This window comes from Crocuta crocuta, unplaced genomic scaffold (assembly GCF_008692635.1).
Source record: "Crocuta crocuta isolate KB4526 unplaced genomic scaffold, BGI_CrCroc_1.0 scaffold138, whole genome shotgun sequence".
Taxonomy (NCBI): Eukaryota; Metazoa; Chordata; class Mammalia; order Carnivora; family Hyaenidae; genus Crocuta; species Crocuta crocuta.
The window spans coordinates 344,659-365,903 of NW_027532585.1; the positions used below are offsets into that span (position 1 = coordinate 344,659).

Consider the following 21,245-nt stretch of genomic DNA (forward strand, 5'->3'; position numbering starts at 1 on the left):
CTAAACGGAGCATTATCGGTCTTCACGTGGTAGCTGTGGGCCACTCCAATCAACTCCAGGATGAATTCGGCACTTCCCAAACCTGCCTACCCCTTTAAGACCCACCCAAGACACCTGTTAAAACCCCAGCCTCCTGGCTCCAACCTGAAGAAAGTTTGGCACAGCTCGGGTGGGGGCTCTGAACCCCCATTTCCACGGGTGCCACAGGCAGCTGTGAGAGGGAAGTCTGGGGGTCGGGCTGGCTCACCTCACCTGCGTCTATCAGGCCCTATCCTGGTTCTGAAAACCTCCAGGGGCAACAGCTGAGTATTTGGCCACAGAAATGGTTTGGAGGAGGAGCCTGGATTGGCTTGGATTGATCTCTGAGGCCAGCTCTGATGGCCTGTGGGGACTCCGCCGCTCAGAGGCAGCCCCTCTGCACCAGGCCAGCAAGAGCGACAGGGGCCCATGCGGAGTCAGCTTCTCTTCCAAACCCAGTGGGTCTTCAGATTCTCAGGGAGACCCTGCTGGGTCCTGAGGACCACCACCACCCCCGCCCCCCAATCCAGCGGGTCTGAGCCCACTATTTCCTGGTCGTCTGCCCTGACGCCGCACGTCCATGCTCTCTTCAAATGCCAAAAGGCTGAAGAGGGAGCAGTGCGGCCTGAGAGCCGAACTTCGAGAAGTAACCAGCTTATTCCCACCAGAGCCCACCTTGTGAGCAGCTAAATGACGTGGCCCTAGTCAGGATGGGAGAGCCTTGCTAGGTGGAGCAAAAAGTGACATCACCCCACGGACACCCAGGGGCACTGTGGGGGGACAGTCCCCCTGGAGGGTGGTGTGCAAAGCCGGGGTTCGTGCACCTGGGGCTGAGTCCCGGCTCCGCCTGGAACGCACCAAATGTCACTTCTCCCCTTGCCGCGCTGTCCCGCGGGGGCTCCCCCCACAGGGCTGCCTGCCAGGCACGCCACCATCCCCCGCCCCGGCCAGGCCCCCGGGGAAGCAGCAGGTGTTTTCCGGTTTACAGACTTACTGCTTCTCACTCCTGGGGGGCTGACGGAGGCATCAGCAGGGGTAACGGCTAACAGCTAACCTCGCTGTGACTCCGACAGTGGTCACTCCTGCTCCCTTCAGCCTCTGGGTCCCCAGACTTCCCTCCCTCCTTCCCTCAAGCGTAATGGTGGGGATGAGACCAGCGGATCTGGAAAAGTGCTCTCTATACAAGCTGAAGAAGATAATGTCCAGATACATCACTAGGATGACATCACACCCCCCGTCTGACCAAGAGGAGTCGGTGCGAGTCCACAGCTACATGAACCCTGGCTCTGCCGCTGATCGGCTGGGTGACCCTGGCCAAAGCCCCTTAACCCCGCTGTGCCTCACTGTGATCGGCCCCAGACCCACCTCCCAGCTGCTGCAGAAATTAGGTCATGCTTTTAACAGTGCCTGCTGCAAAGAAAATGCGCACAATTGCTACTTGTTCTATGCTCTCTCTCTCTATTTTTTTTTGAGAGAGAGCGAGGGAGAGAGAGAATATCTTAAGCAGGCTCCATGACCAACACGGAGCCCAACAAGGGGCTCGATCTCACAAACAACTGTGAGATCATAACCTGAGCTGAAATCAAGAGTCGAATGCTTAACCAGCTGAGCCACCCAAGAGCCCTTGTTCTATTCTTATCAAAAGTCGTCCGTAACAGGGGCGCCTGGGTGGCTCAGCTGGTTAAGTGTCCAACTTCTGCTCAGTTTGTGAGTTCGAGTTCCGTATCGGGTTCTCTGCTGTCAGCACAGAGCTCTTTGGTGATCCTCTGTCCCCCTCTCCCTCTGCCCCTCCCTCCCCTCAAAAATAAATACATATTGGGGCGCCTGGGTGGCTTAGTCGGTTAAGCATCCGACTTTTGCTCAGGTTGTGATCTCGCGGTTCGTGGGTTTGAGCCCCGCGTCGGGCTCTGTGCTGACTGCCAGCTCAGAGCCTGGAGCCTGTTTCAGTCTGTGACTCCCTCTCTCTCTGACCCTCCCCTGCTCACGCTGTCTCTCTCTCTCTCCTAGAAATAAATAAAACATAAAAAAAAAATTTTTTTTAAATAAAAAATAAATACATATTTAAAAAAAGGGATCTGAAACAGGAAAACATATATGGACCCCAGTTTATACCCTGCCCCAGTAGAGAGGGAGCCACCTGCCTGGGTGTGTGGGGTCCATGAACATATTCTTGTGACTCGCCGGGCCATCGGGCCACTGAGCTGGGCAGAGTGCAGCCAGGTCCTCTGATGAGGTCATTAAGGGAGGTCAGTGTACGTCTGGAGCCTCAGGGCCCCTCCAGGTTCTCCGCGCACCCACCCTCCTCCCATCTGTGACTCCTCCGAGCCTCAGCGGTAAGGCGGGCGTTCTTGGGAGGATGAAAAGGGAGATCCCCAGATGCACCAGCAGGGGGCCTAGCAGCACCTGCACGGGGCAGCCGGGGCCCCCAGCTCCTGCATGGCCCGCAGCGCCACCCACCCCGTGCCCCCGCCGCAGGCTGGGCTCCCAGCTGCCTTCCTGTCTCTCTGCGGGGACACCCCTGCACAGCAACCTTGGGGGAGAGGAATGACAATGAGTATGGAGACATGGTCCCACCGGGCACATAAGCCACGAGGTGTGCCGAACTCCTCTCTGAGTCAATCTGAAGACCGTGGCCACGAACCACCACGTGGAACACAAGCAGTGCCTCAGCAAAGGCCACCCTTTCCATGGGGCAGAGGAGGGGTCCAGGGCACCCAGGGCACAGCGTCTCCAGTCACCTCTGAGGCCTTCCTGGCACTGGGCAGTCCCCTGGCGAGGGTGAGAACAGGCTTCACCCTAGGGGGGTGCAGTGTCCCCAGAGGGAGGACAACCATGGAAAGAATCTACTCTGGCATCACGGAAGAGTCTCCTTCGTGGGCCATCTGCCTGCTGCCCACGGGATGACTGCCTGCCCATCCCCCGCCTCGGGTACTTAGAGGTACCAGCTCACTCCACCCGCAGACAGCAGCCCTGTTCCCAAACGGAAGGGAGTCAAGGGGTCTGGGTTCCGCTCCCAGAGCCCCCTGCGTGCGGTGTGATGGAGGGCGCGGTCGGGAAGGCCCGCATCTCGCTGGGGAAGCAGGTGATACTGTCGGACGCGCAGGGGTGCTGTGAGCACAGGCGATGGCTCTCGGCTGAGTTGGAGATGAAACGCACAAAGAACCCAGCGTCGGCCCGGCACACGGGGGACACTGAAGCCAGAGCTATTACTTAATTAAGTGACACTGACTTATGTGCCTCGTTGACCGGCTTTGAGCTCTAATAACAAGGCCAACATACAGCAGCCATGCACTGCAATCTCAGAACCAGGGAAGGTCAGAGACTCGGAGGACTGGTAGGTTGCCCTCTTAATTTTACAGACAAGAACGCTGGGCTGAGACAGGCTGCATCCAGGCGCGGCCCCGATGAGGGCCAGGTGAGCAGAGAGCAGCTCATCCTCCAGTCTCGGGGTGGGGCACAAACAGCCGGCAGGACCCGGGTACAGAAGCTGATTGTCCTGTACAACGTGGGTTTCCAGAAGGGCAAATCATGTCTTTATTCAGAGCCGAGGGTCTAGTCTGTTATTTCTCGTGTGGCTCTTCCGGCCCCTTGAGCAATATCCCAGGCATTCTGCAGATGAAAACCAAACAATAGACACCCGCCCTTTGCCCTTTCTTGCCTGTGGTTCTCGGAGGGAACCTTTCTTCCCCTCTAACCCCCTCTGAAAGCAGGCACACCTGTCCCCCCAGGCCGCTGCTGTGCCCCATGCTGTCTGCAGAATGGATGAACAGACGTTTCTAACAAGTGCAGCAAATCAAAAGGAAATCTGTACGGCTGAAGCCAGGGGGGCGTTCAGCAGTCACAATCCCAACCATAAGAGTCCGCATTGTGTGATCCACATATATTTAGCTTCATTGGAGTTTTCCGGGATGGAGAAGCATAAAGTCCCTGTTCAAAGACTCCAACTGGTGTGATCAGAAGTTCCGTGGGGCTGTGACTCACGGCAATCACCAGCTCCAACCCCTTCTGGGTGGCAGTTATCTCTTAATCCCCCACAATGCTCCTTTCAGACACTGCCGTCTAAGAAAGAGGAGGGTGCCGCGTGCGTGCTTGTTTTTAAGAATGGAGACTGTTCTTTGCTTTGTTGGAAAGCAAGTCAGGCAGAAGGAGCAAGGGCCGGCCGCAGAAAGAACAGAAGCGCCAAACCATCCCCCGAGGCAGTCAGGACACGTGGCCGGAAGCCCTAGAGGGTACACAGTTGCTCACAGCAATGGCCTTCCCCAGTCACTCCTTGGTGCCTGGGGATGGACTGGACACCATAATACACCATCATCTTCTTCCAAACTCTTTCCTAAAGTACCCCACTCATTTGTGGGCATGAACTTGTACCCACCCAAAAAAGAATAGTTTATTCCGATTCACATGTTTGATCTAGGAATTACAACATCTGTCATTCACTTTCCATTAAACCTAAGGGTGATTTTTTTTTTTTTGCAATATTATAGGAAAAGAATTTTTATGTGTTTTATAATAGGAAAAAAACCATGGTAAGGCTAAAGACTCTCAGCAGGACTTCTGGCTCCTTCTCCACCTCAAAATCAAATAAAATGCCAGAATTCCCCTCCCTGGGGCCCAGCACCCAGACTGGCCATGCAGAATCAGATGGTACTAGCTGATGAGCCGTGTAAGATGGGGGAATCTGAAATCTGCACTTGTCAGATGCCAGCAAGGCCATCTGCCCTCCCTAAAAATGGTCCTAACCCTTTCCCCTAAGGGCAGGGGAGTGTATTTCCTGGGTTAGCCTTGGAGTATCTAACACTTTTTAAAGTAAGGGTCTGTTTGAACCCAGGGCAGGTAAAAAGAACACTAGCCATTTCTTTGTAAAACCAACATCAAGATCAAAAGATCAAAATGTCATTGCATTTTACAGTTCACCTGGCTCCCGGCCGGGGCAAGAATGTGAATGGGGGCCCGGCTGTCAGCCTGTTCCTTCTCCACTCACCCAAGCCCCATCCCTCACCTGGGGTGGCCCTGAGCACAGGTGTGTGGACACCCCACCTGTAGGGCCCAGGCCCATCCTTGGCTCCTCCTTGGCCGAGAGGTATAAACATGGGTACGGTCAGCCCTGGGAAGATGGGCCCGAGAGGCAGATTAGTGGCTGCCCCCAAGTGTCCCGAGTGGGGTCTAAGAGGAGACTGCACTGCAGCCAGGGCTGTGGCTGGAGGAAGGCAGAGTGGGGCCCTCTAAACTACAGGGGCCAAAGCAGGTGGGTAGTCCAGGTTTAAGGATGGTACCATCTGGCCCGCTGACCAGCCTGCTGGGCCATTTCTGGAACCATCTGACTCCTGACCAGCCTGAAGAATCATTTCTGGGACCATGTGGCCCCTGACCGGCCTGTGGGGCCATTACTGGCAGTCCCTATCTCCTTCCCTCCTGGTCTCACGTTAAACCTTCAGGCCAGAGGTGGTCCCAGCCCTGCGGGTGTAACTGGAAGATGCATGCAGGGAGCACCATCGGGTGGGCAGGCAGGGAATGAGCCCTGTCCCACGCCTCCCTCCACCACCTCCAGGAAGCACCACATCTGAAAGGAAAGGTCTGTGATTTAATTCCCACTAGGGGAGAAAGTGATATGAAGTCAGGTAACTTGTGGTTAATAAGGAATAATGAACCAACCATGCGTGCTTTTGGCTATCCACGGCTTTCTCTTCTTTCCCATTTACCACATGTCTCCATTCCCAAGCCCACGGGGCCTACGGTCTTAAATACAAATGCAGATTCTTGTGGGCTGTCCAGAAAGAACCGGTGTTCTTATGGGACCCAAGGGCCAAATGCTAGAATCCAAGATAGAGTCCCAAACAGAAACCTCCCAGATCCACTTGCCCCCTCGAACTCAATTCTGGATGCCGAGGGGTTTCTCCACAGGCCTCCCCCAGACATCTTCAAAGCAAAGAGAATAATCCACTCTATCTGCTCACTCTTGGTTTTCATTCACAAAACACAGGCCACAGCGGAGGCCGCAGAGCCTGGGGAGTGCCTAAGGAGCGCCAGCGATGGTCCCCGGGAGCGGGTACCCCTCTCCAACCGCCCCAGCCCAGGGCTGCCTCCAAACTCCCCCAGGGAGCACCTGACCTTGGGTACCTGGCTCTTCCAGGGGAGGCTGTGCGCTGATCTCAGGTTCTGGAGTGACCTCGGGGGGCGGCGGAGGTGGGGCTGGTGGAGCTTTGACGGGAGTCGTCGACTCGGGGGTCTCGAAAGCTTCTTCAGAGTCAGAACTCCTGGTGGAAAGAGGAGGGGAGAAACGCAAGTTTAGGCGGCGGCCGGGGCCGAGTCTGCTCCGAGGGGCTGGGGGCCAGTGCTGCTGAANAGGCTCGCCCAATGCGACTGTTTGAAGACAGACATGAGGAAAGTCATTTCCCAGCATGATTCCCAAGACGGAATCTCATTATCGCCAGCTTTGTGCCCACAGGATATAGGCTTTGAATTTAGCTCTAAGAAAAATTCGTATTTCTGGCCTTAGCGGCAAATACAAAGACGGGAATCTTTTGATCAACCTGGTGCCAATTCAGCCAAATTGATATTCCCAGGAACATGTTTTGCCGCCATGATTCCAACACACCACAGGATCCCCACTGCAGGAAACCAAGTCTCATATGGCCTCTCCCCACCCGGTCGTTCTCTCCCACTGTCCTTCCTTCCCAGAGCTCCTCATAATTCATTATAGATTTATTCACCTTCGGATTATGTTAATTATCTCTCTTATCAACTGAGCTTCAAGGCCATGATGGCAGCCAGTCTTGCTTATCACAGCATCTGAGCCTGAACCAAAAGGCAGTGAATAAACAACTGTTGAATGAAAGAAAGAAAGAAAGAAAGAAAGAAAGAAAGAAAGAAAGAAAGGAGGGAAGGAGGAAGGAAGGAAGAAAGAGAAAAGGTAAGAAGGAAGGAAGGAAGAAAGAAAGAAAGAAAGAGAAAAGAAAAGAAAGAAAAGAAAAGAAAGAAAGGAGGGAAGGAGGAAGGAAGAGAGAAAGAAAGGAGGAAACGAGGAAGGATGGAAGAAAGAGAAAAGGTAAGAAGGAAGGACGGAAGGAAGAAAAAAAGAAAGAAAGAAAGAAAGAGAAAGAAAGAAAAGAAAGAAAAGAAAAGAAAGAAAGGAGGGAAGGAGGAAGGGAGGAAGGAAGGCAGCAAGGAAAGAAAGAGAGAGAAATAGAAAGAAAGGAAGAAAGGGGGGAGGGAGAAGGAAAGAAAGAAAGAAAGAAAGGAAGGAAGGAAGGAAGGAGGGAGGGAGGGAGAGAGGAAGGAAGGAAGAAGGAAAGAAAGGGAGAGAGAAAGAGAGAAAAGAAGGAAAGAAAGCTAGCTAGCTCACTGGAGGATGTGCCAGACCTAGACACAAAACACAGTTTGCTGACCCCAATGATATGATAATGGCCCTCATTGCCCTGTAGGAGGGTCTGCCCTCTGCCCTCGAGAAGATTCTTCACCCAGAGAACTGGCCCCAAATTCCACCCAGACGACGCCCCTCCCAGTAACAAGGGGGAGGCCGCTCAGTTAACTAAAGCCTTGTCCTGGGCTCCGGAAAACCCTGAGCAGACGGCCCTTCTGCATCACCCTCCTTCTCCAGAGGGCTCAATTTTAAGCCAGAAAGAATGAGGCCTCCGCAGATCGTGGAGCCGGGCGTGTGACCTGAGGCCGGGGGACAGCTCCTCCCTGGCTCCAGATGCCCAGTGGTCCCCGGGCCTGGCCCAAGCTCACTGTGAGGATGCCAGAGCGCAAGAAGCAGCAGCATGCCCTGGGGTGCCCCTTAGCATCTCAGGACCTAAAAGGCCACATACTCACTTCCAACAAGAAAGGTAATGATCAAGAGGGCGGCTACTTAGTTCCGGGCTGACACAGTGGCCCAGCGGGCAAATCTGGGTGAAGATGTCTAGAATCAGAGGGTGACGGACCAGGTGAGCACCGGAGCACAAGGTGCTCACACTGCTGAGCCCTCGCCAGGGTCAGAGGACCAGTGACCTTGCAGAGGGCAGCGTCTTCCGAAGACCATCTGCCAGCCGGCAGAGAGAGCCAGGAACCCAGCCAGTCCCTCCACAGTCAGCCGGCACAGGAAAGAAGAGCCTCTGGTGAGTTCCCCTTCAGAGAAAACTCTACATTGATTGTTTTTACAACCCGTTAGTGACTCATTTTATCAGTGCCAAAGACCCTGCCCCCCATCCCCAAGAACCCCAGCCCCTCCAGCAAGCCACAAAGCCCTCGGGGGACCCGAAGAGACGAACAGAAATATCAGATCTGCTTTTGATGAGATCCGATGAGCCGCTTGAAGCCCACACCCTATCAGGTTTCCTGAGTAAAGACTCGCTCCATGCAAACGGGAGCACAAATGTGAATATTAATATTTAAAGGCCTTTGCTTTTGTCTAGGGAAGTGAAGATACACACTCGGACAACAGCAGATCGAAGTACCTGAGTTTTGCTGAGTCTGTTAACTGGCATGAAAAACACAAGGAAGTTACACAACGGAACATCAAAGAGGAGTAAGAGTTTGGATCACCCTGGTGGGTGCTGGAAGTCACCCTGTCCCCCAGCACGGAATGCGTCAGGGGCAACATGACAAGACACACAAAGCCAACTTGCCTCTTTCCGGAACTTTCTTGGAGGGGCATCAGACTGGCGTCGCCGCTGCTCGCCACTGCTGTCCACATCCACTGGGCCCATTCCACCAGGGGCCACAGCCGCCAGGGGGCAAAAGCCATCTCTGCTGAAGGACAGCCTCCGCTCCCCCAAACCACCCCTGATTCCCTTGCCCTTATCTTGGGGATCTAAATCTGTCCAAAATGTCAGATGCCAGGAAGAAGTTAGCAGCACCGCCAGCCAAGGATGCCGTGAACTTCCCCAGAGTGCAGTGGAGACACAGGGCGAGAGGCTGCGAGCTCTTCCCCTGGCTTCTGCAGCCCTGGGTCGTGGCGATGTGTGGCTTTAGAGCGCAAAGGGCCCCTGCTCTTTCCTAACAGCACAGCAAGCAACAGGGAGGGCCGGATGCTCTTGGGCTCGAGCTGCTGAATTCCAATGAGGTCTCCTCTGCTTGCAGCTGCCTGGCTGGCCGGCCGGCACACCTGCTCAGAAGGAACCACCATTCGCCACTGCCCCGTGAGAGAGGCAGAGGGCACACGGAGCCCCTTTGTGCTTCCCTGCCTGTCTGCCACAAATCATTTCTGCATCAAAACACCACGGGGCGACCGTGCACCACAAGAATGGCATTCACTTCCGGGGATGCCTGTGTTATTTTCACATTTCCGCACCCTCTCCCAGGAGCAGAGAGCAAGTTAATTAGAGGAGGCGGATGGCAGCTTTTTTAATTAGCTCTTTTTTCCCTGTTCAGTTTCCCAGAGGGCTCAGAAACATTTCCAAGAGCAGGGATTTCTGCAGTCCACCCACAAAGAGCCTGTACATAAAAATAAAGCGGCACTTTGGAGCCCCAATGCATAAAAGCAGTTCCCATCGGCTTTTGATTCTTTTTTTCCCTACTAGGAAAAACTAAAGTACAATAAATTCTTCTGTTAAGGCTCCACACGCTTTGAAAATGAAAGAAAAGGAAATTAACTTAATGCATCGGAAAGAACGCGCCACTCCAGTCTGCTAAAACATCTCTAAATTATATGAAAATGCATTTACCAGGATATGCACACACTATGTATATGCATATGTTCACCATCTAAGCAAATACGCAAATACATGCAAATAAACTGGAGAGATGTCTTTCCATAGTGTAAAAAGGTAGCTCTTAATGGCCAGGCAAGAAATATGGGGACTTTAATTTCCAGCATGAAAAGCTTTATAATGGGTATCATTCGCTGAACTTTTTGTTATGCATCGGGCCCTGGGTTAGGTCCATTTTTACATTTCTCTGTAATCATCAAAAATATCCTGCCTGGTAGTGAGCAGGCCCAATTTACAGATGGCATTACTCTGGGAACCAAATTACTTTGCCCTTGGTCATCTCACCAGTAAGCTATGGAAGTTGGGCTCAAACCTAGAACTGACTGCCTATAAAATCTGTGCTCTTTTCACTGTCTCAGTGGCTTCCAAATATTTTCAACAGCACAACTATTCTTCCAAATGAATCCTATGCACAGAGAAGAGTAGTGTTTATCTTATGAGCTCAATTTATATCATAGTCTCACTACATTATCTACCATTGGGAACAACAAAGCTATTTGACAAGCCTGAACATTTGACACCCGGGGTTGGGGATGCTAATTGCAGGGTCAGATCTGCTGATATACCCCTGGTTGCACATTACCAGGAAAAGTCCCGATGCAAACCGCTGAGTGATTACAAACAGCACCTGTTTTTTTAACAGCTTGCCCGGTGATCCAGGGTTCTTTATTGAGGCAGACAGGGCAGACGAGCTACCTAAGAGCGAAACTAAACGAATCCATCAGTATAAGGCAATATGCTGGTGGTCACCAATGCCACGCCGTGTGGGCGGCACAGAAGAGAAGGAAAGATACAAACACATAATCCCAAGTACAGAGAGACCTTGCGAGCCGCCGAAACTAAAGCTGTCACGCTCTCCAGGTGTGTGTTAGTGAAGTTTTAAAGTAGTTTTTCAAACATTTTCTTAGATTTCAGAGAATGTCTGTATAGTTCCAAAGTCCCATGGAGCAGAGTAGGGAAGGCTCTACTCCACGCAATGAAGAAATCAGTCCTTCCACAAATGACACACGGAGTTAAAACAGAGCACTTAAGGGAACTGCCCCCAAAGCAGGACAGCTGGCAAATGTAGAAGCCCAGGGCTTGTTGACCTCTCTTTTTACTTTAAATATTTTCATGTTTTACTTCTATGAACTATAACAACAAAATAGTAAAAAAGATCAGCACCCACACACAAATTCGTTAACATAATAGAGATGAGCACAATATGTAATGAAGTTAGTATAATATAACACATACATACACCTATGCACGAAAGTATGTGTGACTGTGTATGCATATAAATAAAACACGGGTCTCTCTTAATAAAGAGGTGCTACTGATATAGTTTTTCAGCTTATTAAGTAGTTACGTTTTGTTCAAGTTTTACTGGAGGTACTTCTAGGGTTTGGGGGAATAAATCTCAAATACCACAGACAGAATCTTCCAACTCAAGATGGAAGAAAATTTCCCATTCCAACACGCTTATCACGTCCTTCGAAAGAGGTGAGGAGGGGCGCCTGGGTGGCATCTGACTCTTGATTTCAGCTCAGGTCATGATCTCATGGTTTGTGAGTTTGAGGCCCACATCAGGCTCTTTGCTGACAATGCAGAGCCTGCTTGGGATTCTCTGTCTCTTGCTCTCTCTGCCCTCCCCTCCCCCACTTGCATGCACGCTGTATAAAAACATAAACTTTAAAAAATAAAATAAAATAAAATAAAATAAACAGGCAAGGAAACTGAGGCCAGGAGAGCCGCAGCTCAAAGTAACCAGCCCTTTCCAGAAAGGACATTCCATAGAAGGAGCCTGTTTTCAGTAAACAGAGCCTCCAAATAAGAGCCTCCGTCCTAATCACAGTGCCCATCCCCCACCTGGAAATCTAAAGTTACCTATACTTCCATGTTATCTGATTATCAAGAAACAGTTCATGTTTTTTTAATGTTTATTTATTTTTGAGAGAGAGAGAGAGAGACAGAGCATAGTGGAGAAGGGGCAGAGAGAGAGGGAAACACAGAATCTGAAGCAGGCTCCAGGCCCCAAGCTGTCAGCACAGAGCCCGACGTGGGGCTCGAACCCACGAACCACGAGATTATGACCTGAGCCGAAGTCGGACGCTTAACCAGCTGAGCCACCCAGGCAACCCAAGAAACAGTTCATTCTTAAGTACTGCTAAAGGAAAGTTCTCTTTCTAGAAAGTTATCTATTTCTACGGCAATTTCTCAGGATTCTAGTGAAAGTGAGCGTGGGGACAGAGGATTTTGTGACCAGCCAGCAAGAGTGAAGGGTCCCAGTGCCAGTACCCTAGAGGTGGGGGCTTCCTGGGACATAAGCCCCACCCTCTCAGGTCCTGGGGGGCCCCACCTGAGCCAGTGGTGCATGTGCCCCCCGGCCTCCCTCCCCTGGACCAAACCCCGGGTGAGGCCACAGTGCCAGCCCCAAGCCCTGCATCCAGAGGAGGCTCACACCCTCCAGACCCAAAGACCACCTGCTAACCCTGACGGGAGGGAGACCTTCCAGAAACAAAACCAGAGCTCTCGGCAGATCAGATCATGTCCTTCACCTCTGCATCTAAGAGTTTGAAGGGTTTGTGAAAGGGTGTTTGTGAAACTGCTCTGCACTAAATTCTATTCATCAAGACATTCCACTTTAGACAGGCTTGTCAAGAAATTCGGTCCTTGCAAGAATACATGCGCATTCTCTCTCTCTCACACACACACACACACATACACACACGCTTCCCTCCTGCCTAAAACAACTTGACTGGTGATTTTTTGGGTATGATTGAAAAGGGCCTTTCACTTTAACGTGCCCATCATGTGCACAGAAAAGGAATTTGTGGGGCGCCTGAGTGGCTCAGTTGGTTAAGCATCCAGCTTCAGCTCAGGTCACGAACTTGCGTTTCTTGAGTTCGGGTCACACTGGGCTCTGTGCTCACAGCTCAGAGCCTGGAACCTGCTAAGGATTCTGTCTCCCTCTCTCTCTGCTCCTCCCCTGCTTGCACTCTGTCTCTCCGTCTCTCTCTCCCTCAAATATAAATACATATTTAAAAAAGGAAGAAAGGAAAGGAATTTGTTCTGCAATATCGCTCCTTAACATTTAAGTCAAGGGAGAACATGATCTCAACATGACCAAGAGCTAAGACCCTTCTTGGACTGTCAGGTGACTGAGGAGGCCATGTCCACACGCCATCCTCCACGAACACAGCGCTAGTTCTGTGAGTCAGGCTGCTGCCAGAGTTTTCCAGGCTTACACTCCAGGGAAAATCAAAGCAGGCGACACCACACTCTCCCCAAGATCCCCAGCATGTAGCATCTGTCGGGTTTACAAGGCAGCTCCCGTTTTCAGATTCAAGTAGCTGTCACTTGGCTACTTGGAGATGTCATCAGGGCTCAACGGACATTGGCAAATGACACACTGGCTGTTTCAAGGTCAGATGGCATCCCCAGTGACAGAGTGGCATGGTGAAGACATAAAAGCACACATAAATAAGCTACTCACCCAGATCCAATGGAATAAACAGGGGAGACAGAATCCCCCAAAAGGCGATCAGAAGATAGGATGGACAGTCCACAAGCAACGAACGTCTACCATAGAATTCTTTCCAGCTACAGCACTCACTGTAACTGGGCGAACATAAGCAGGTCACTTGACTGCCTGGGCCCTTGGACCTTCTGTCCCATTAGTGGGAAAAATAACTGTATAGTCCCCTCCCCTTATGACTCCAATTCTGCCCTTGGCCTCCAGCCATTAGAAATTTGGGAAAATGGGGGCGCCTGGGTGGCTCAGTCGGTTAAGCCTCCAACTCTTGGTTTCGGCTCAGGTCATGATCTCACAGTTCGTGGGTTCGAGCCCTGCATCAGGCTCTGTGCTGATGGCAAGGAACCTGCCTGGGATTCTGTCTCCCTCTCTCTCTGCCCCTCCCCTGCACACTCTCTATGTCTCCTTCTCTCTCTCAAAAATAAATAAACATTAAAAAAATTTTTGCGGAAATGTAATTTGTTAGCCAACTAAGTCTTCTCTTTTATTTCATCACAACTACTGATTTGGGCAAGAAGGGGAATCTGGGGCCCCCACACGACGTGGGAGGCCTGTCCTGCCAGACCATCTGCAAACACAAGTGTGTCCCGGAGGATGCAGGGACTCACATGCACACCGATCTTGACTTTCTCCTTCCCTCGAGGTCAGGGCCATAAACTCCAGGGTCAGGGGAGTGTTTCCAGAATGGAGGAGGCTCGGTGTCATATTGTGCGTGTGTGGATGCATACACGTGTGCCCAATGAAACATCCCATCCCCACACACTTAGTTTTGAAACTGACTTACTTGCAACAACACCAGGCGCTTAGCAAATGAGGCTCTCCTGTGGCTGAGTGCCTTACGGCAGGCAGTGTAGAGTCAAGGCTGAGTCAGCAGCCCTGGGCTCAGGAGTCTACCTGTTTGTAAATGGGTCCTGGAGCTATGCCAGAATGCCAATCAAGTCTCAGAAGAAATAAAGAAAGAAGGGACTCGATTGCCCTTTAATTCCCTTGCCTTCTGCAATGATATCCCTGAAATCTCATCTTTGTAGCTGAACTCTTTGCTGGGTAACTTAAGTTGGAACCTTTAAACTCAGATTCTGAAAAATCTAACTGGAAATAAGATATTTATGGAGGCTAGCTAGAAAAGAATAGAACATGTGGAATTGAGGGGGCCTCTGAGGGGTGCCTGGGTGGCTCAGTCAGTTAAGTGTCCAACTCTTGACTTCAGTTCAGGTCATGGTCTCACGGTTCGTGGGTTTGACCCCCACATCGGGCTCTGTGTAGACAGTGCAGAGCCTGCTTGGGATCGTCTCTTGTCGTCTCTATCTGCTCCTCCCCTGCTTGCTCTCTCTCTCTCTCAAAAAACAATAATTAAAAAAAGGAGCTTCTAATAGACCATCACTAAGAGTCCTTCTCTTTTCTCTAGGGACAAGTCCAGGTCATCCTACCTGGTGAGACCGTTAACAAGCAAACAGTATCTCACCTGGGTGAGACACAATTAGCATCCAACTAAACACGAAAATATCTGTTCAACTGAGCACGCTGAAGATACTATGCGATACTCCGTGGAAAGCTCTTCTGGTCCTGACTTCTTTTATATACTTGTTCTTCTTTTATATATTATCCTAACAGGTTTGCGCTATGACTCAGTGTGTGTGTGTGTGTGTGTGTCCCCAAATTCATGTGGAAACCTAATTCCCGAGCTGATGGAGGGGATTAGAACATGAGTAGGGCCCTTGTGAAGGGTAAGAGTGCTCTTGTAAAAGGAAACCGCAGAGAACTGCCTTGCCCCCTCTGGCCGTGTGAGGACCCAGAGCACGACCATCTGTGAACAAGGAATCAGGCTCTCACCAGACACCCTACCTGTGGGGTCCTTGACCGTGGCTTTCCCAGCCTCCGGAACTGTGGGGAAGAAATGTGTGCTGCTTAAAAGCCCCCTCATCTGAGGCACTTTTGTTATATCAGCCTAAACAGACTAAGACAGTCTGGTACCTAGTTTCTGAAACCAAAGGAAGTCAGAAGGCGCAGAGAAGATGCAAGAACTCAGAAGGAACAGGAAAGTTCAGCCAACCCCTAGGAACGGTTTCCCCAGCACCTGGCAGGTAATGGCCCCTCCCTCAGCACAACGCACTGTTGATCTGGGCACAGAGAGCTCACATGTACAGTCAGGAGAGCCCCAAGCTGAGTAATAAATAGGAAAAACAGCAAATTCAGGAATTACATTCAGGAGGAGCTGCTTTGGGATATAACAGTTACATATAAATATAAAGAAATATACACAAACACAGAGGTACATTTACATAACACATATATACCTGTGTAGAGACAGAAATATATGCACATAGAGGCAACAGATATGTTGTTTTCGGATTCAGAAAAAGGTATCTTGGCACAGGTCTGTGTTTGCCCTGGTAGAGGGGAGGATGTTGGCCTGAGGAAAGCAGAGTCCAACCGCGGGGCCGGGGACCCCAGGGGCCTTCCCAGATCCCTTCAGCATGATCTCCCCAAGCCCATCTAGGTCCAGGATGCAAAGAACGCAACGGAATGGGGACCTGATCAGCTGGACTATGTCCAGGGAGACGCGGTGTAAGGGAAGGAGCCAAGGAGTTTGGAAACAGCGCGGCAGCGGGAATACAGCCTTCCTCCCTGCACAGCCCAGGGCAGACGCACCCGCCCGGGACCTGCCCCTTCAGGTGCTCCCACAGCCGGCGAGGAGCACCCAGTCTGCGTCCCCGGCTCACCTCCCCCACGCCACAAGCATCCTTCTGATTTCAGGGCGGCTCCCCAGGCAGCACCTGGGCACCACGATGGCGAGCCTCGACCAGGGGCTGCCCACCGCAGCCAGTTTTACAGTCGGTTCCTCAGCTTCCTCACCCCTACCCCATCTGACCCTCACAACAGGTGAGGCAGGTGGACACCACTCCAGAACAATTTCAGCAGGGCTTGTCACTTATCGCGGGCCGAGCACCCGGGCAGCGGGGTCCGCCACACCAGTTCCCTGCTCACAAGATGCTCACATCCTTCTGGGTCCCGAGGAAGACAATCCGGAGCCAAAAGGGCCCAGTGACTCGAGGGGGGGACTCAGAGCCCTGCAGAGGCAGAGCCAGGATGGGAGCACGTGTCTTGTGCCCCTTGTCCCGAACCAAGTGGCTTCTTCTGCGTCCCAGTGGCTCCTGGAGGTTGGCAGGCTGGTCTGCAAATCGGGGTCCAGTACATTTGGGGGCCGTCGGTTTCCAGGGCATCCTCGGCTCCGGGCCTCTGCATCTAGACTCGTGACTGCCCCGTGGGGGCAGCCAGCCAGGCCAGCCTTGGTCTCCTGCCCCCTGTCCTCCTCACTCCTGGCCCCCTGTTCCTCAGCCACACCTTAACCTGTCCCCTCATTCAACCACCGAGTGCGCATCCAAGGGGCCCCAGTCCTGCCCTCCTGACTATAACCGTGTGAGGTCCCTGCAATCTACCTTGGGTGACGGGGAGGTTGGGGGCCACCCAGACCCCTGGGGTCGGCCACATGCCCTCTGCAGGGGAGGCTGGGTCAGCAGCTGAATTCTGCTACCCTCACTGATTCACATCTTGGACCAAAGGCAATGTCACCATGGGGTCAAGGGAGACTCAAGTGCTGACTAAGCTCCAAGCAGAGTCTTTCAATAGGCCCCGGATTTCCACTCAGCAGAGCAAGGGCGCTCCGGCCTTAGCATTCCCGGCTCCCAAGTTCTTCACGTCTAAAGCGGCTTCACCTAAGCCTCTGTCTGTCTGTCTCTATGTCTATGTCTGTGTGCCTCTGTCTCAGACTCTGCAGCAGGCTGGGCCTCCATCCGTTCTGGAGTCTGTGTCTCAGTATTTGCCTCCCTCTCCTCTGCCCTCCCCTCCCCCTGTGTGAGTGTGTGGGTGTGTGCATGTGTGTGTGCACATGCGCGTGTGCACACGCCCCCACCTCTTACTTCTCCATCTCCCTCCCCGTTTCTAGTCAAAAGGAGGTTAAGCGTATTTGGAGGCTCTCCCGCTAATCTGAATCGTGTTTTTTCTATCAATAATTAAAGCTTATGTGTCTTGACTTTATAATTCATCCCTTAAAATTTTGCCTTTAGAGTGGTCACTTAAAGCCTTGCGGGGGCGCCTGGGTGGCTCAGTCAGTTAAGCGTCCAACTTCAGCCAGATCATGATCTCCTGGTTTGTGAGTTCGAGCCCCGCATCAGTCTCTGTGCTGACAGCTCGGAGCCTGGAACCTGCTTCGGATTCTGTGTCTCCATCTCTCTCTGCCCCTCCCCCACTCAGGCTCTGTCTCTCTCAAAAAATGAATAAACATCAAAAATAAAAATTAAAAAAAAATTTTTAAAAGCCTCACAAATTCCTAATGATAGCAATCGAGGGGCGCCTGGGTGGCTCAATCGGTTAAGTATCTGACTCTTGCTTTTGGCTCAGGTCATGATCTTGTAGTTCGTGGGCTTAAGCCCACATCAGGTTCCTCACTGTATGTGCAGAGCCTGCTTGGGATTCTCCCTCGCCTTCTCTCCTTGTTTCTTTCCCCCTTCTCCCCCCACCTCAAAAAAAAAACTTAAAAAAAAAGCATGATGCTTCTTTTAAAAAAATAAATAATAGCAATGGAGAAAGGATTTGAGGGCTTTTGCTACATTGGACATGAACATCCCTATAGTCATCTCTTCCTAATGTTTCAGCATAAATTCATTACTGAGTTACACCAAGGTCATTGCTTTTAACAAATATATACAGTTGACCCTGGAACAATGCAGGTGTTAGGGGCACTGACCCCCTACGTGCAGTCAAAATCCAAGTATAACTTTTGACTCTCCAAAAACTTGACCACTAATAGCCGACTACTGTTTTTTTTATTAAAAAAATTTTTTTAACATTTATTTATTTTTGGGAGACAGAGAGACAGAGCGTGAGCAGCGGAGGGGCAGATAGAGAGGAGACACAGAATCTAAAGCAGGCTCCAGGCTCTGAACTGTCAGCATAGAGCCCAACACGGGGCTTGAACCCATGAATTGTGAGATCATGACATGAGCCTAAGTCAGCTGCTTAACCAACTGAGCCCCCCAGGTGCCCCGCTAATAGCCTACTATTGACCGGGAGGCTTCCTGGTAACAGTCAGTTATCACATGTTTTGTACGTTTTATGTATTACATACCACACTCTTACAGGAAAGTAGACCAGAGGAAAGAAAACATTAAGAAAATCATAAAGAGGAGAAAATATATTTATAGTACAGAACCACATCCAAAAACAAGCAAACAAAAACCAAAAACCCATATGGATGTGGAGCCACGCAGCACAAGCCTGTGTTGCCCTAGGATCAACTGTACACACCTTACAGGTAGACTTCAACCCCTTTTCTAAACCCAGAGCAGCCCAGAGAGCCATGTGAGCTCCTTGTGAGCTCCAGGCAGCCGGGAGTATAAATCACAGCATCACACCCTCCTGCTGAGACCGCTGACTTCAGAGGCCCTGAAGCTTTGCTAACTAAGAGAACTAAACCCAGAGAGGGTTTAGTTATTGTGGGATTTCGTTTATCTAAAAACCAGTAATCCTCTGGGCCCTGCCCGGAGGTGATGCTCAACCAATACCCCCCACAGCCTCTCTCCTATAATCACAAAGACAAACTCTCCTGAAAAATTCTTTCCCGTCTCTGCTAAATAAATGGCAACCTGTAGTCCACTGTGTGTCTCAACCCCCATGTCGCAGCTAGAAACAAAATGTGCGAACCTGGACTTGGGATGGCCACAGTACTTTAGTAAAAACTCCTGACATTTAGAAAGTCTTAAAAGCTCTTTTTCTACCAATGTCTGCAAACAGTGCTTTTGTACAGTAAAGAAGGAGCACTTAAATCTTTTGTCCCTTCCCTTTCAATCAGTTTACAGAACCAAAGGGAAAAGAATGGCTTGCAAATAGCATGCCAGCTGCAGAGAATAAGTATTGTCCAATGCCTCACACACACCATTCTCTCACACGTAATGCAGCGACAATGCTCAGTCTTTGACATGCTTATTAAAGAAATCTTGAACAGATAAAGTCTGAAGTAAAGCATGCTCTTCGTGTATAATATCTGAATTATCTGATTCCGATAATTTTGTAGTAGGAAACAGCACAGTGTTTGCAAACTATAAAAATCAGCATTTACAGGTCTGGCTCCAAACTTCATGCTCTGCCACCAGTGAGGTGGGCAACTTCGGACAGGTTGCTTCACACAACCTTGACCGTGGGCCCATTCCCCCTCCATGCAATGGAAGTACCACCGGCCACATGAGGTCACTATAAGGGAGTCTATACTCATACAACGCCAGGCATCTAGAAGGCGTTCACTCTCTCCAGTCCTTAACCTGTTAAAACTGTTAAAACTATAACCAAGATGACTGTATCCTTCATCTGAACAGAACCAGAGAAACGTAAAGCAGAGCCCTATTTTCTTTAAAGTCCCCTGTAGTCAGGGACAGCTATATCAAGGATTCATGAGTTTACAGAGCAAGGAGAAAACATTGTGATTTTCTGGCTCTTCCCACACACCCAACACCTCCCCCTCCCCCAGCTCACACACACACACACACACACACACACACACACACACACACACTGCTAAAATGGCTGTGGGCAAGGAATTGTAAAATCAAGCAATAAATATCACTTGAGTATTTACCGAATTAATTCACAGCCACTCTGGCAGAAAGTGTAATCAGCAAAGTGGATGGCGTGCTGACTTGGTTTGTTCTGGGCTCTGCGGTGCACTTGGAGTTTCTCTCTCGTGTGTTCCGCGAAAGGAAGACAGACATGAAGAAGGAAGGAGGAGCTGGTCATCACAGAGCTGGAGAAAGAAGGTTCCAGGCAGAGGGAACCACGAGATGAAGGGCTCTGAGGCAGGAAGGAACTTGACAAGTGCACGCAGTAAGCTTGTTACGGCCCCCAGGGGAGGAGAGACCCAGGAGCTGCACAGCCAGCGGGCGGCTTCACTTAGGGAAGGACTCCCCCAGATGTCTGGTCCTCAAGGGCCACCGTGACTGCTCTGACAACAGCATTAGGGCAGCAGTGGGGGCCTGGGGCACAGCCCATCAGATCAGTGAGGGCACCCGAGTCTAGAGACAGAAGGTGGGGCCGTGCACTAGACCAGCAGCGGCAGTCAAGGTGAGGAGTGGTCAGCCTGGAGACGCACGTGGAAGGTGAAGGAAAAAGCTGGGATCCCGAATGTGCTTTCAAAAAGTTTTGGCTAAATAATAAGCATTTGCTTTTACCGCCAGTATTATGGATGCAAGAAAGAAGATCGTTTTTCTGGACTCCAAGAGTCCTCAAATCATCGCTTACACCAGTCGATTCAATAACGAAAGTATCGAAGCCATAACCAGTGGCTTAAATATGACAAGGTTGATAAGGAACCTCAGATTTCAATTACATATGACGACGCTCCAACGGATGGATACAATTTCCCACATCCAACAGGCAAACTGTTTCAAGGTTAAGGGCTTTGTGACAATAACCCAACTGAGTTGAAACAGACTCTCAGAGCTGACCTTTCTGCCACTATACTACTCAATGTGACGATAGAAGGAGGAGAATAGGTATAAATCGGACAATGGCACCTCACTATTTCTATTCCTCAGGCCTTCGAGCCTCTGACTTCTAAACCAGCACCAGCCTTCTCTCTCATTTTTAGGACAAGGGCAGCTTTGTGCTTTGTTTTCTTGAATCTCTTGCATCAAAGGCTCAAAGTTTTCCATTATCTCAAGGTTCCTACTATTTTAAAAGTCATGCTTCTGGTTTCAGTTGGAATCTTAATGAAAGTTGACTTAAATAATCAGGGGCTTATCTCTTTATTTGTCACAGGTCATGCTGACAGATCAAGCCTTAGAAGAAAAGGAAGGATCAAGGATTTCACCTCAGTTTTGGGGAGGAGGTGACGTTGGTGAGCACAAGTGCTCTATGCAAATGGAGAAACTGTCAATTTTTGTCCAAAATTAAGCTGGAAAAGCTCTGACTCTTGACATTTTCCACATCACACTTCCTTCAAAAGCCAATATCAGAGGGGTGGTGGGGCGGGGGGG

General features: G+C 50.7%; 1 protein-coding gene across 8 annotated transcripts in view; it reads right to left on the reverse strand.

The window, feature by feature from the left end:
- TACC2 (transforming acidic coiled-coil containing protein 2) overlaps positions 1-21,245 on the reverse strand; it is a 204,041-nt gene that overhangs the window by 48,368 nt on the left and 134,428 nt on the right. For 5 of the 8 annotated variants that reach the window (XM_077779591.1, XM_077779589.1, XM_077779593.1 and 2 more), the window contains one exon: positions 6,127-6,272. In XM_077779591.1, the coding sequence (XP_077635717.1) occupies positions 6,127-6,272 (146 nt within the window). The remainder of the gene's footprint in view (positions 1-6,126; positions 6,273-21,245) is intronic. The other 3 variants (XM_077779596.1, XM_077779592.1, XM_077779594.1) reach the window with 1 other exon arrangement.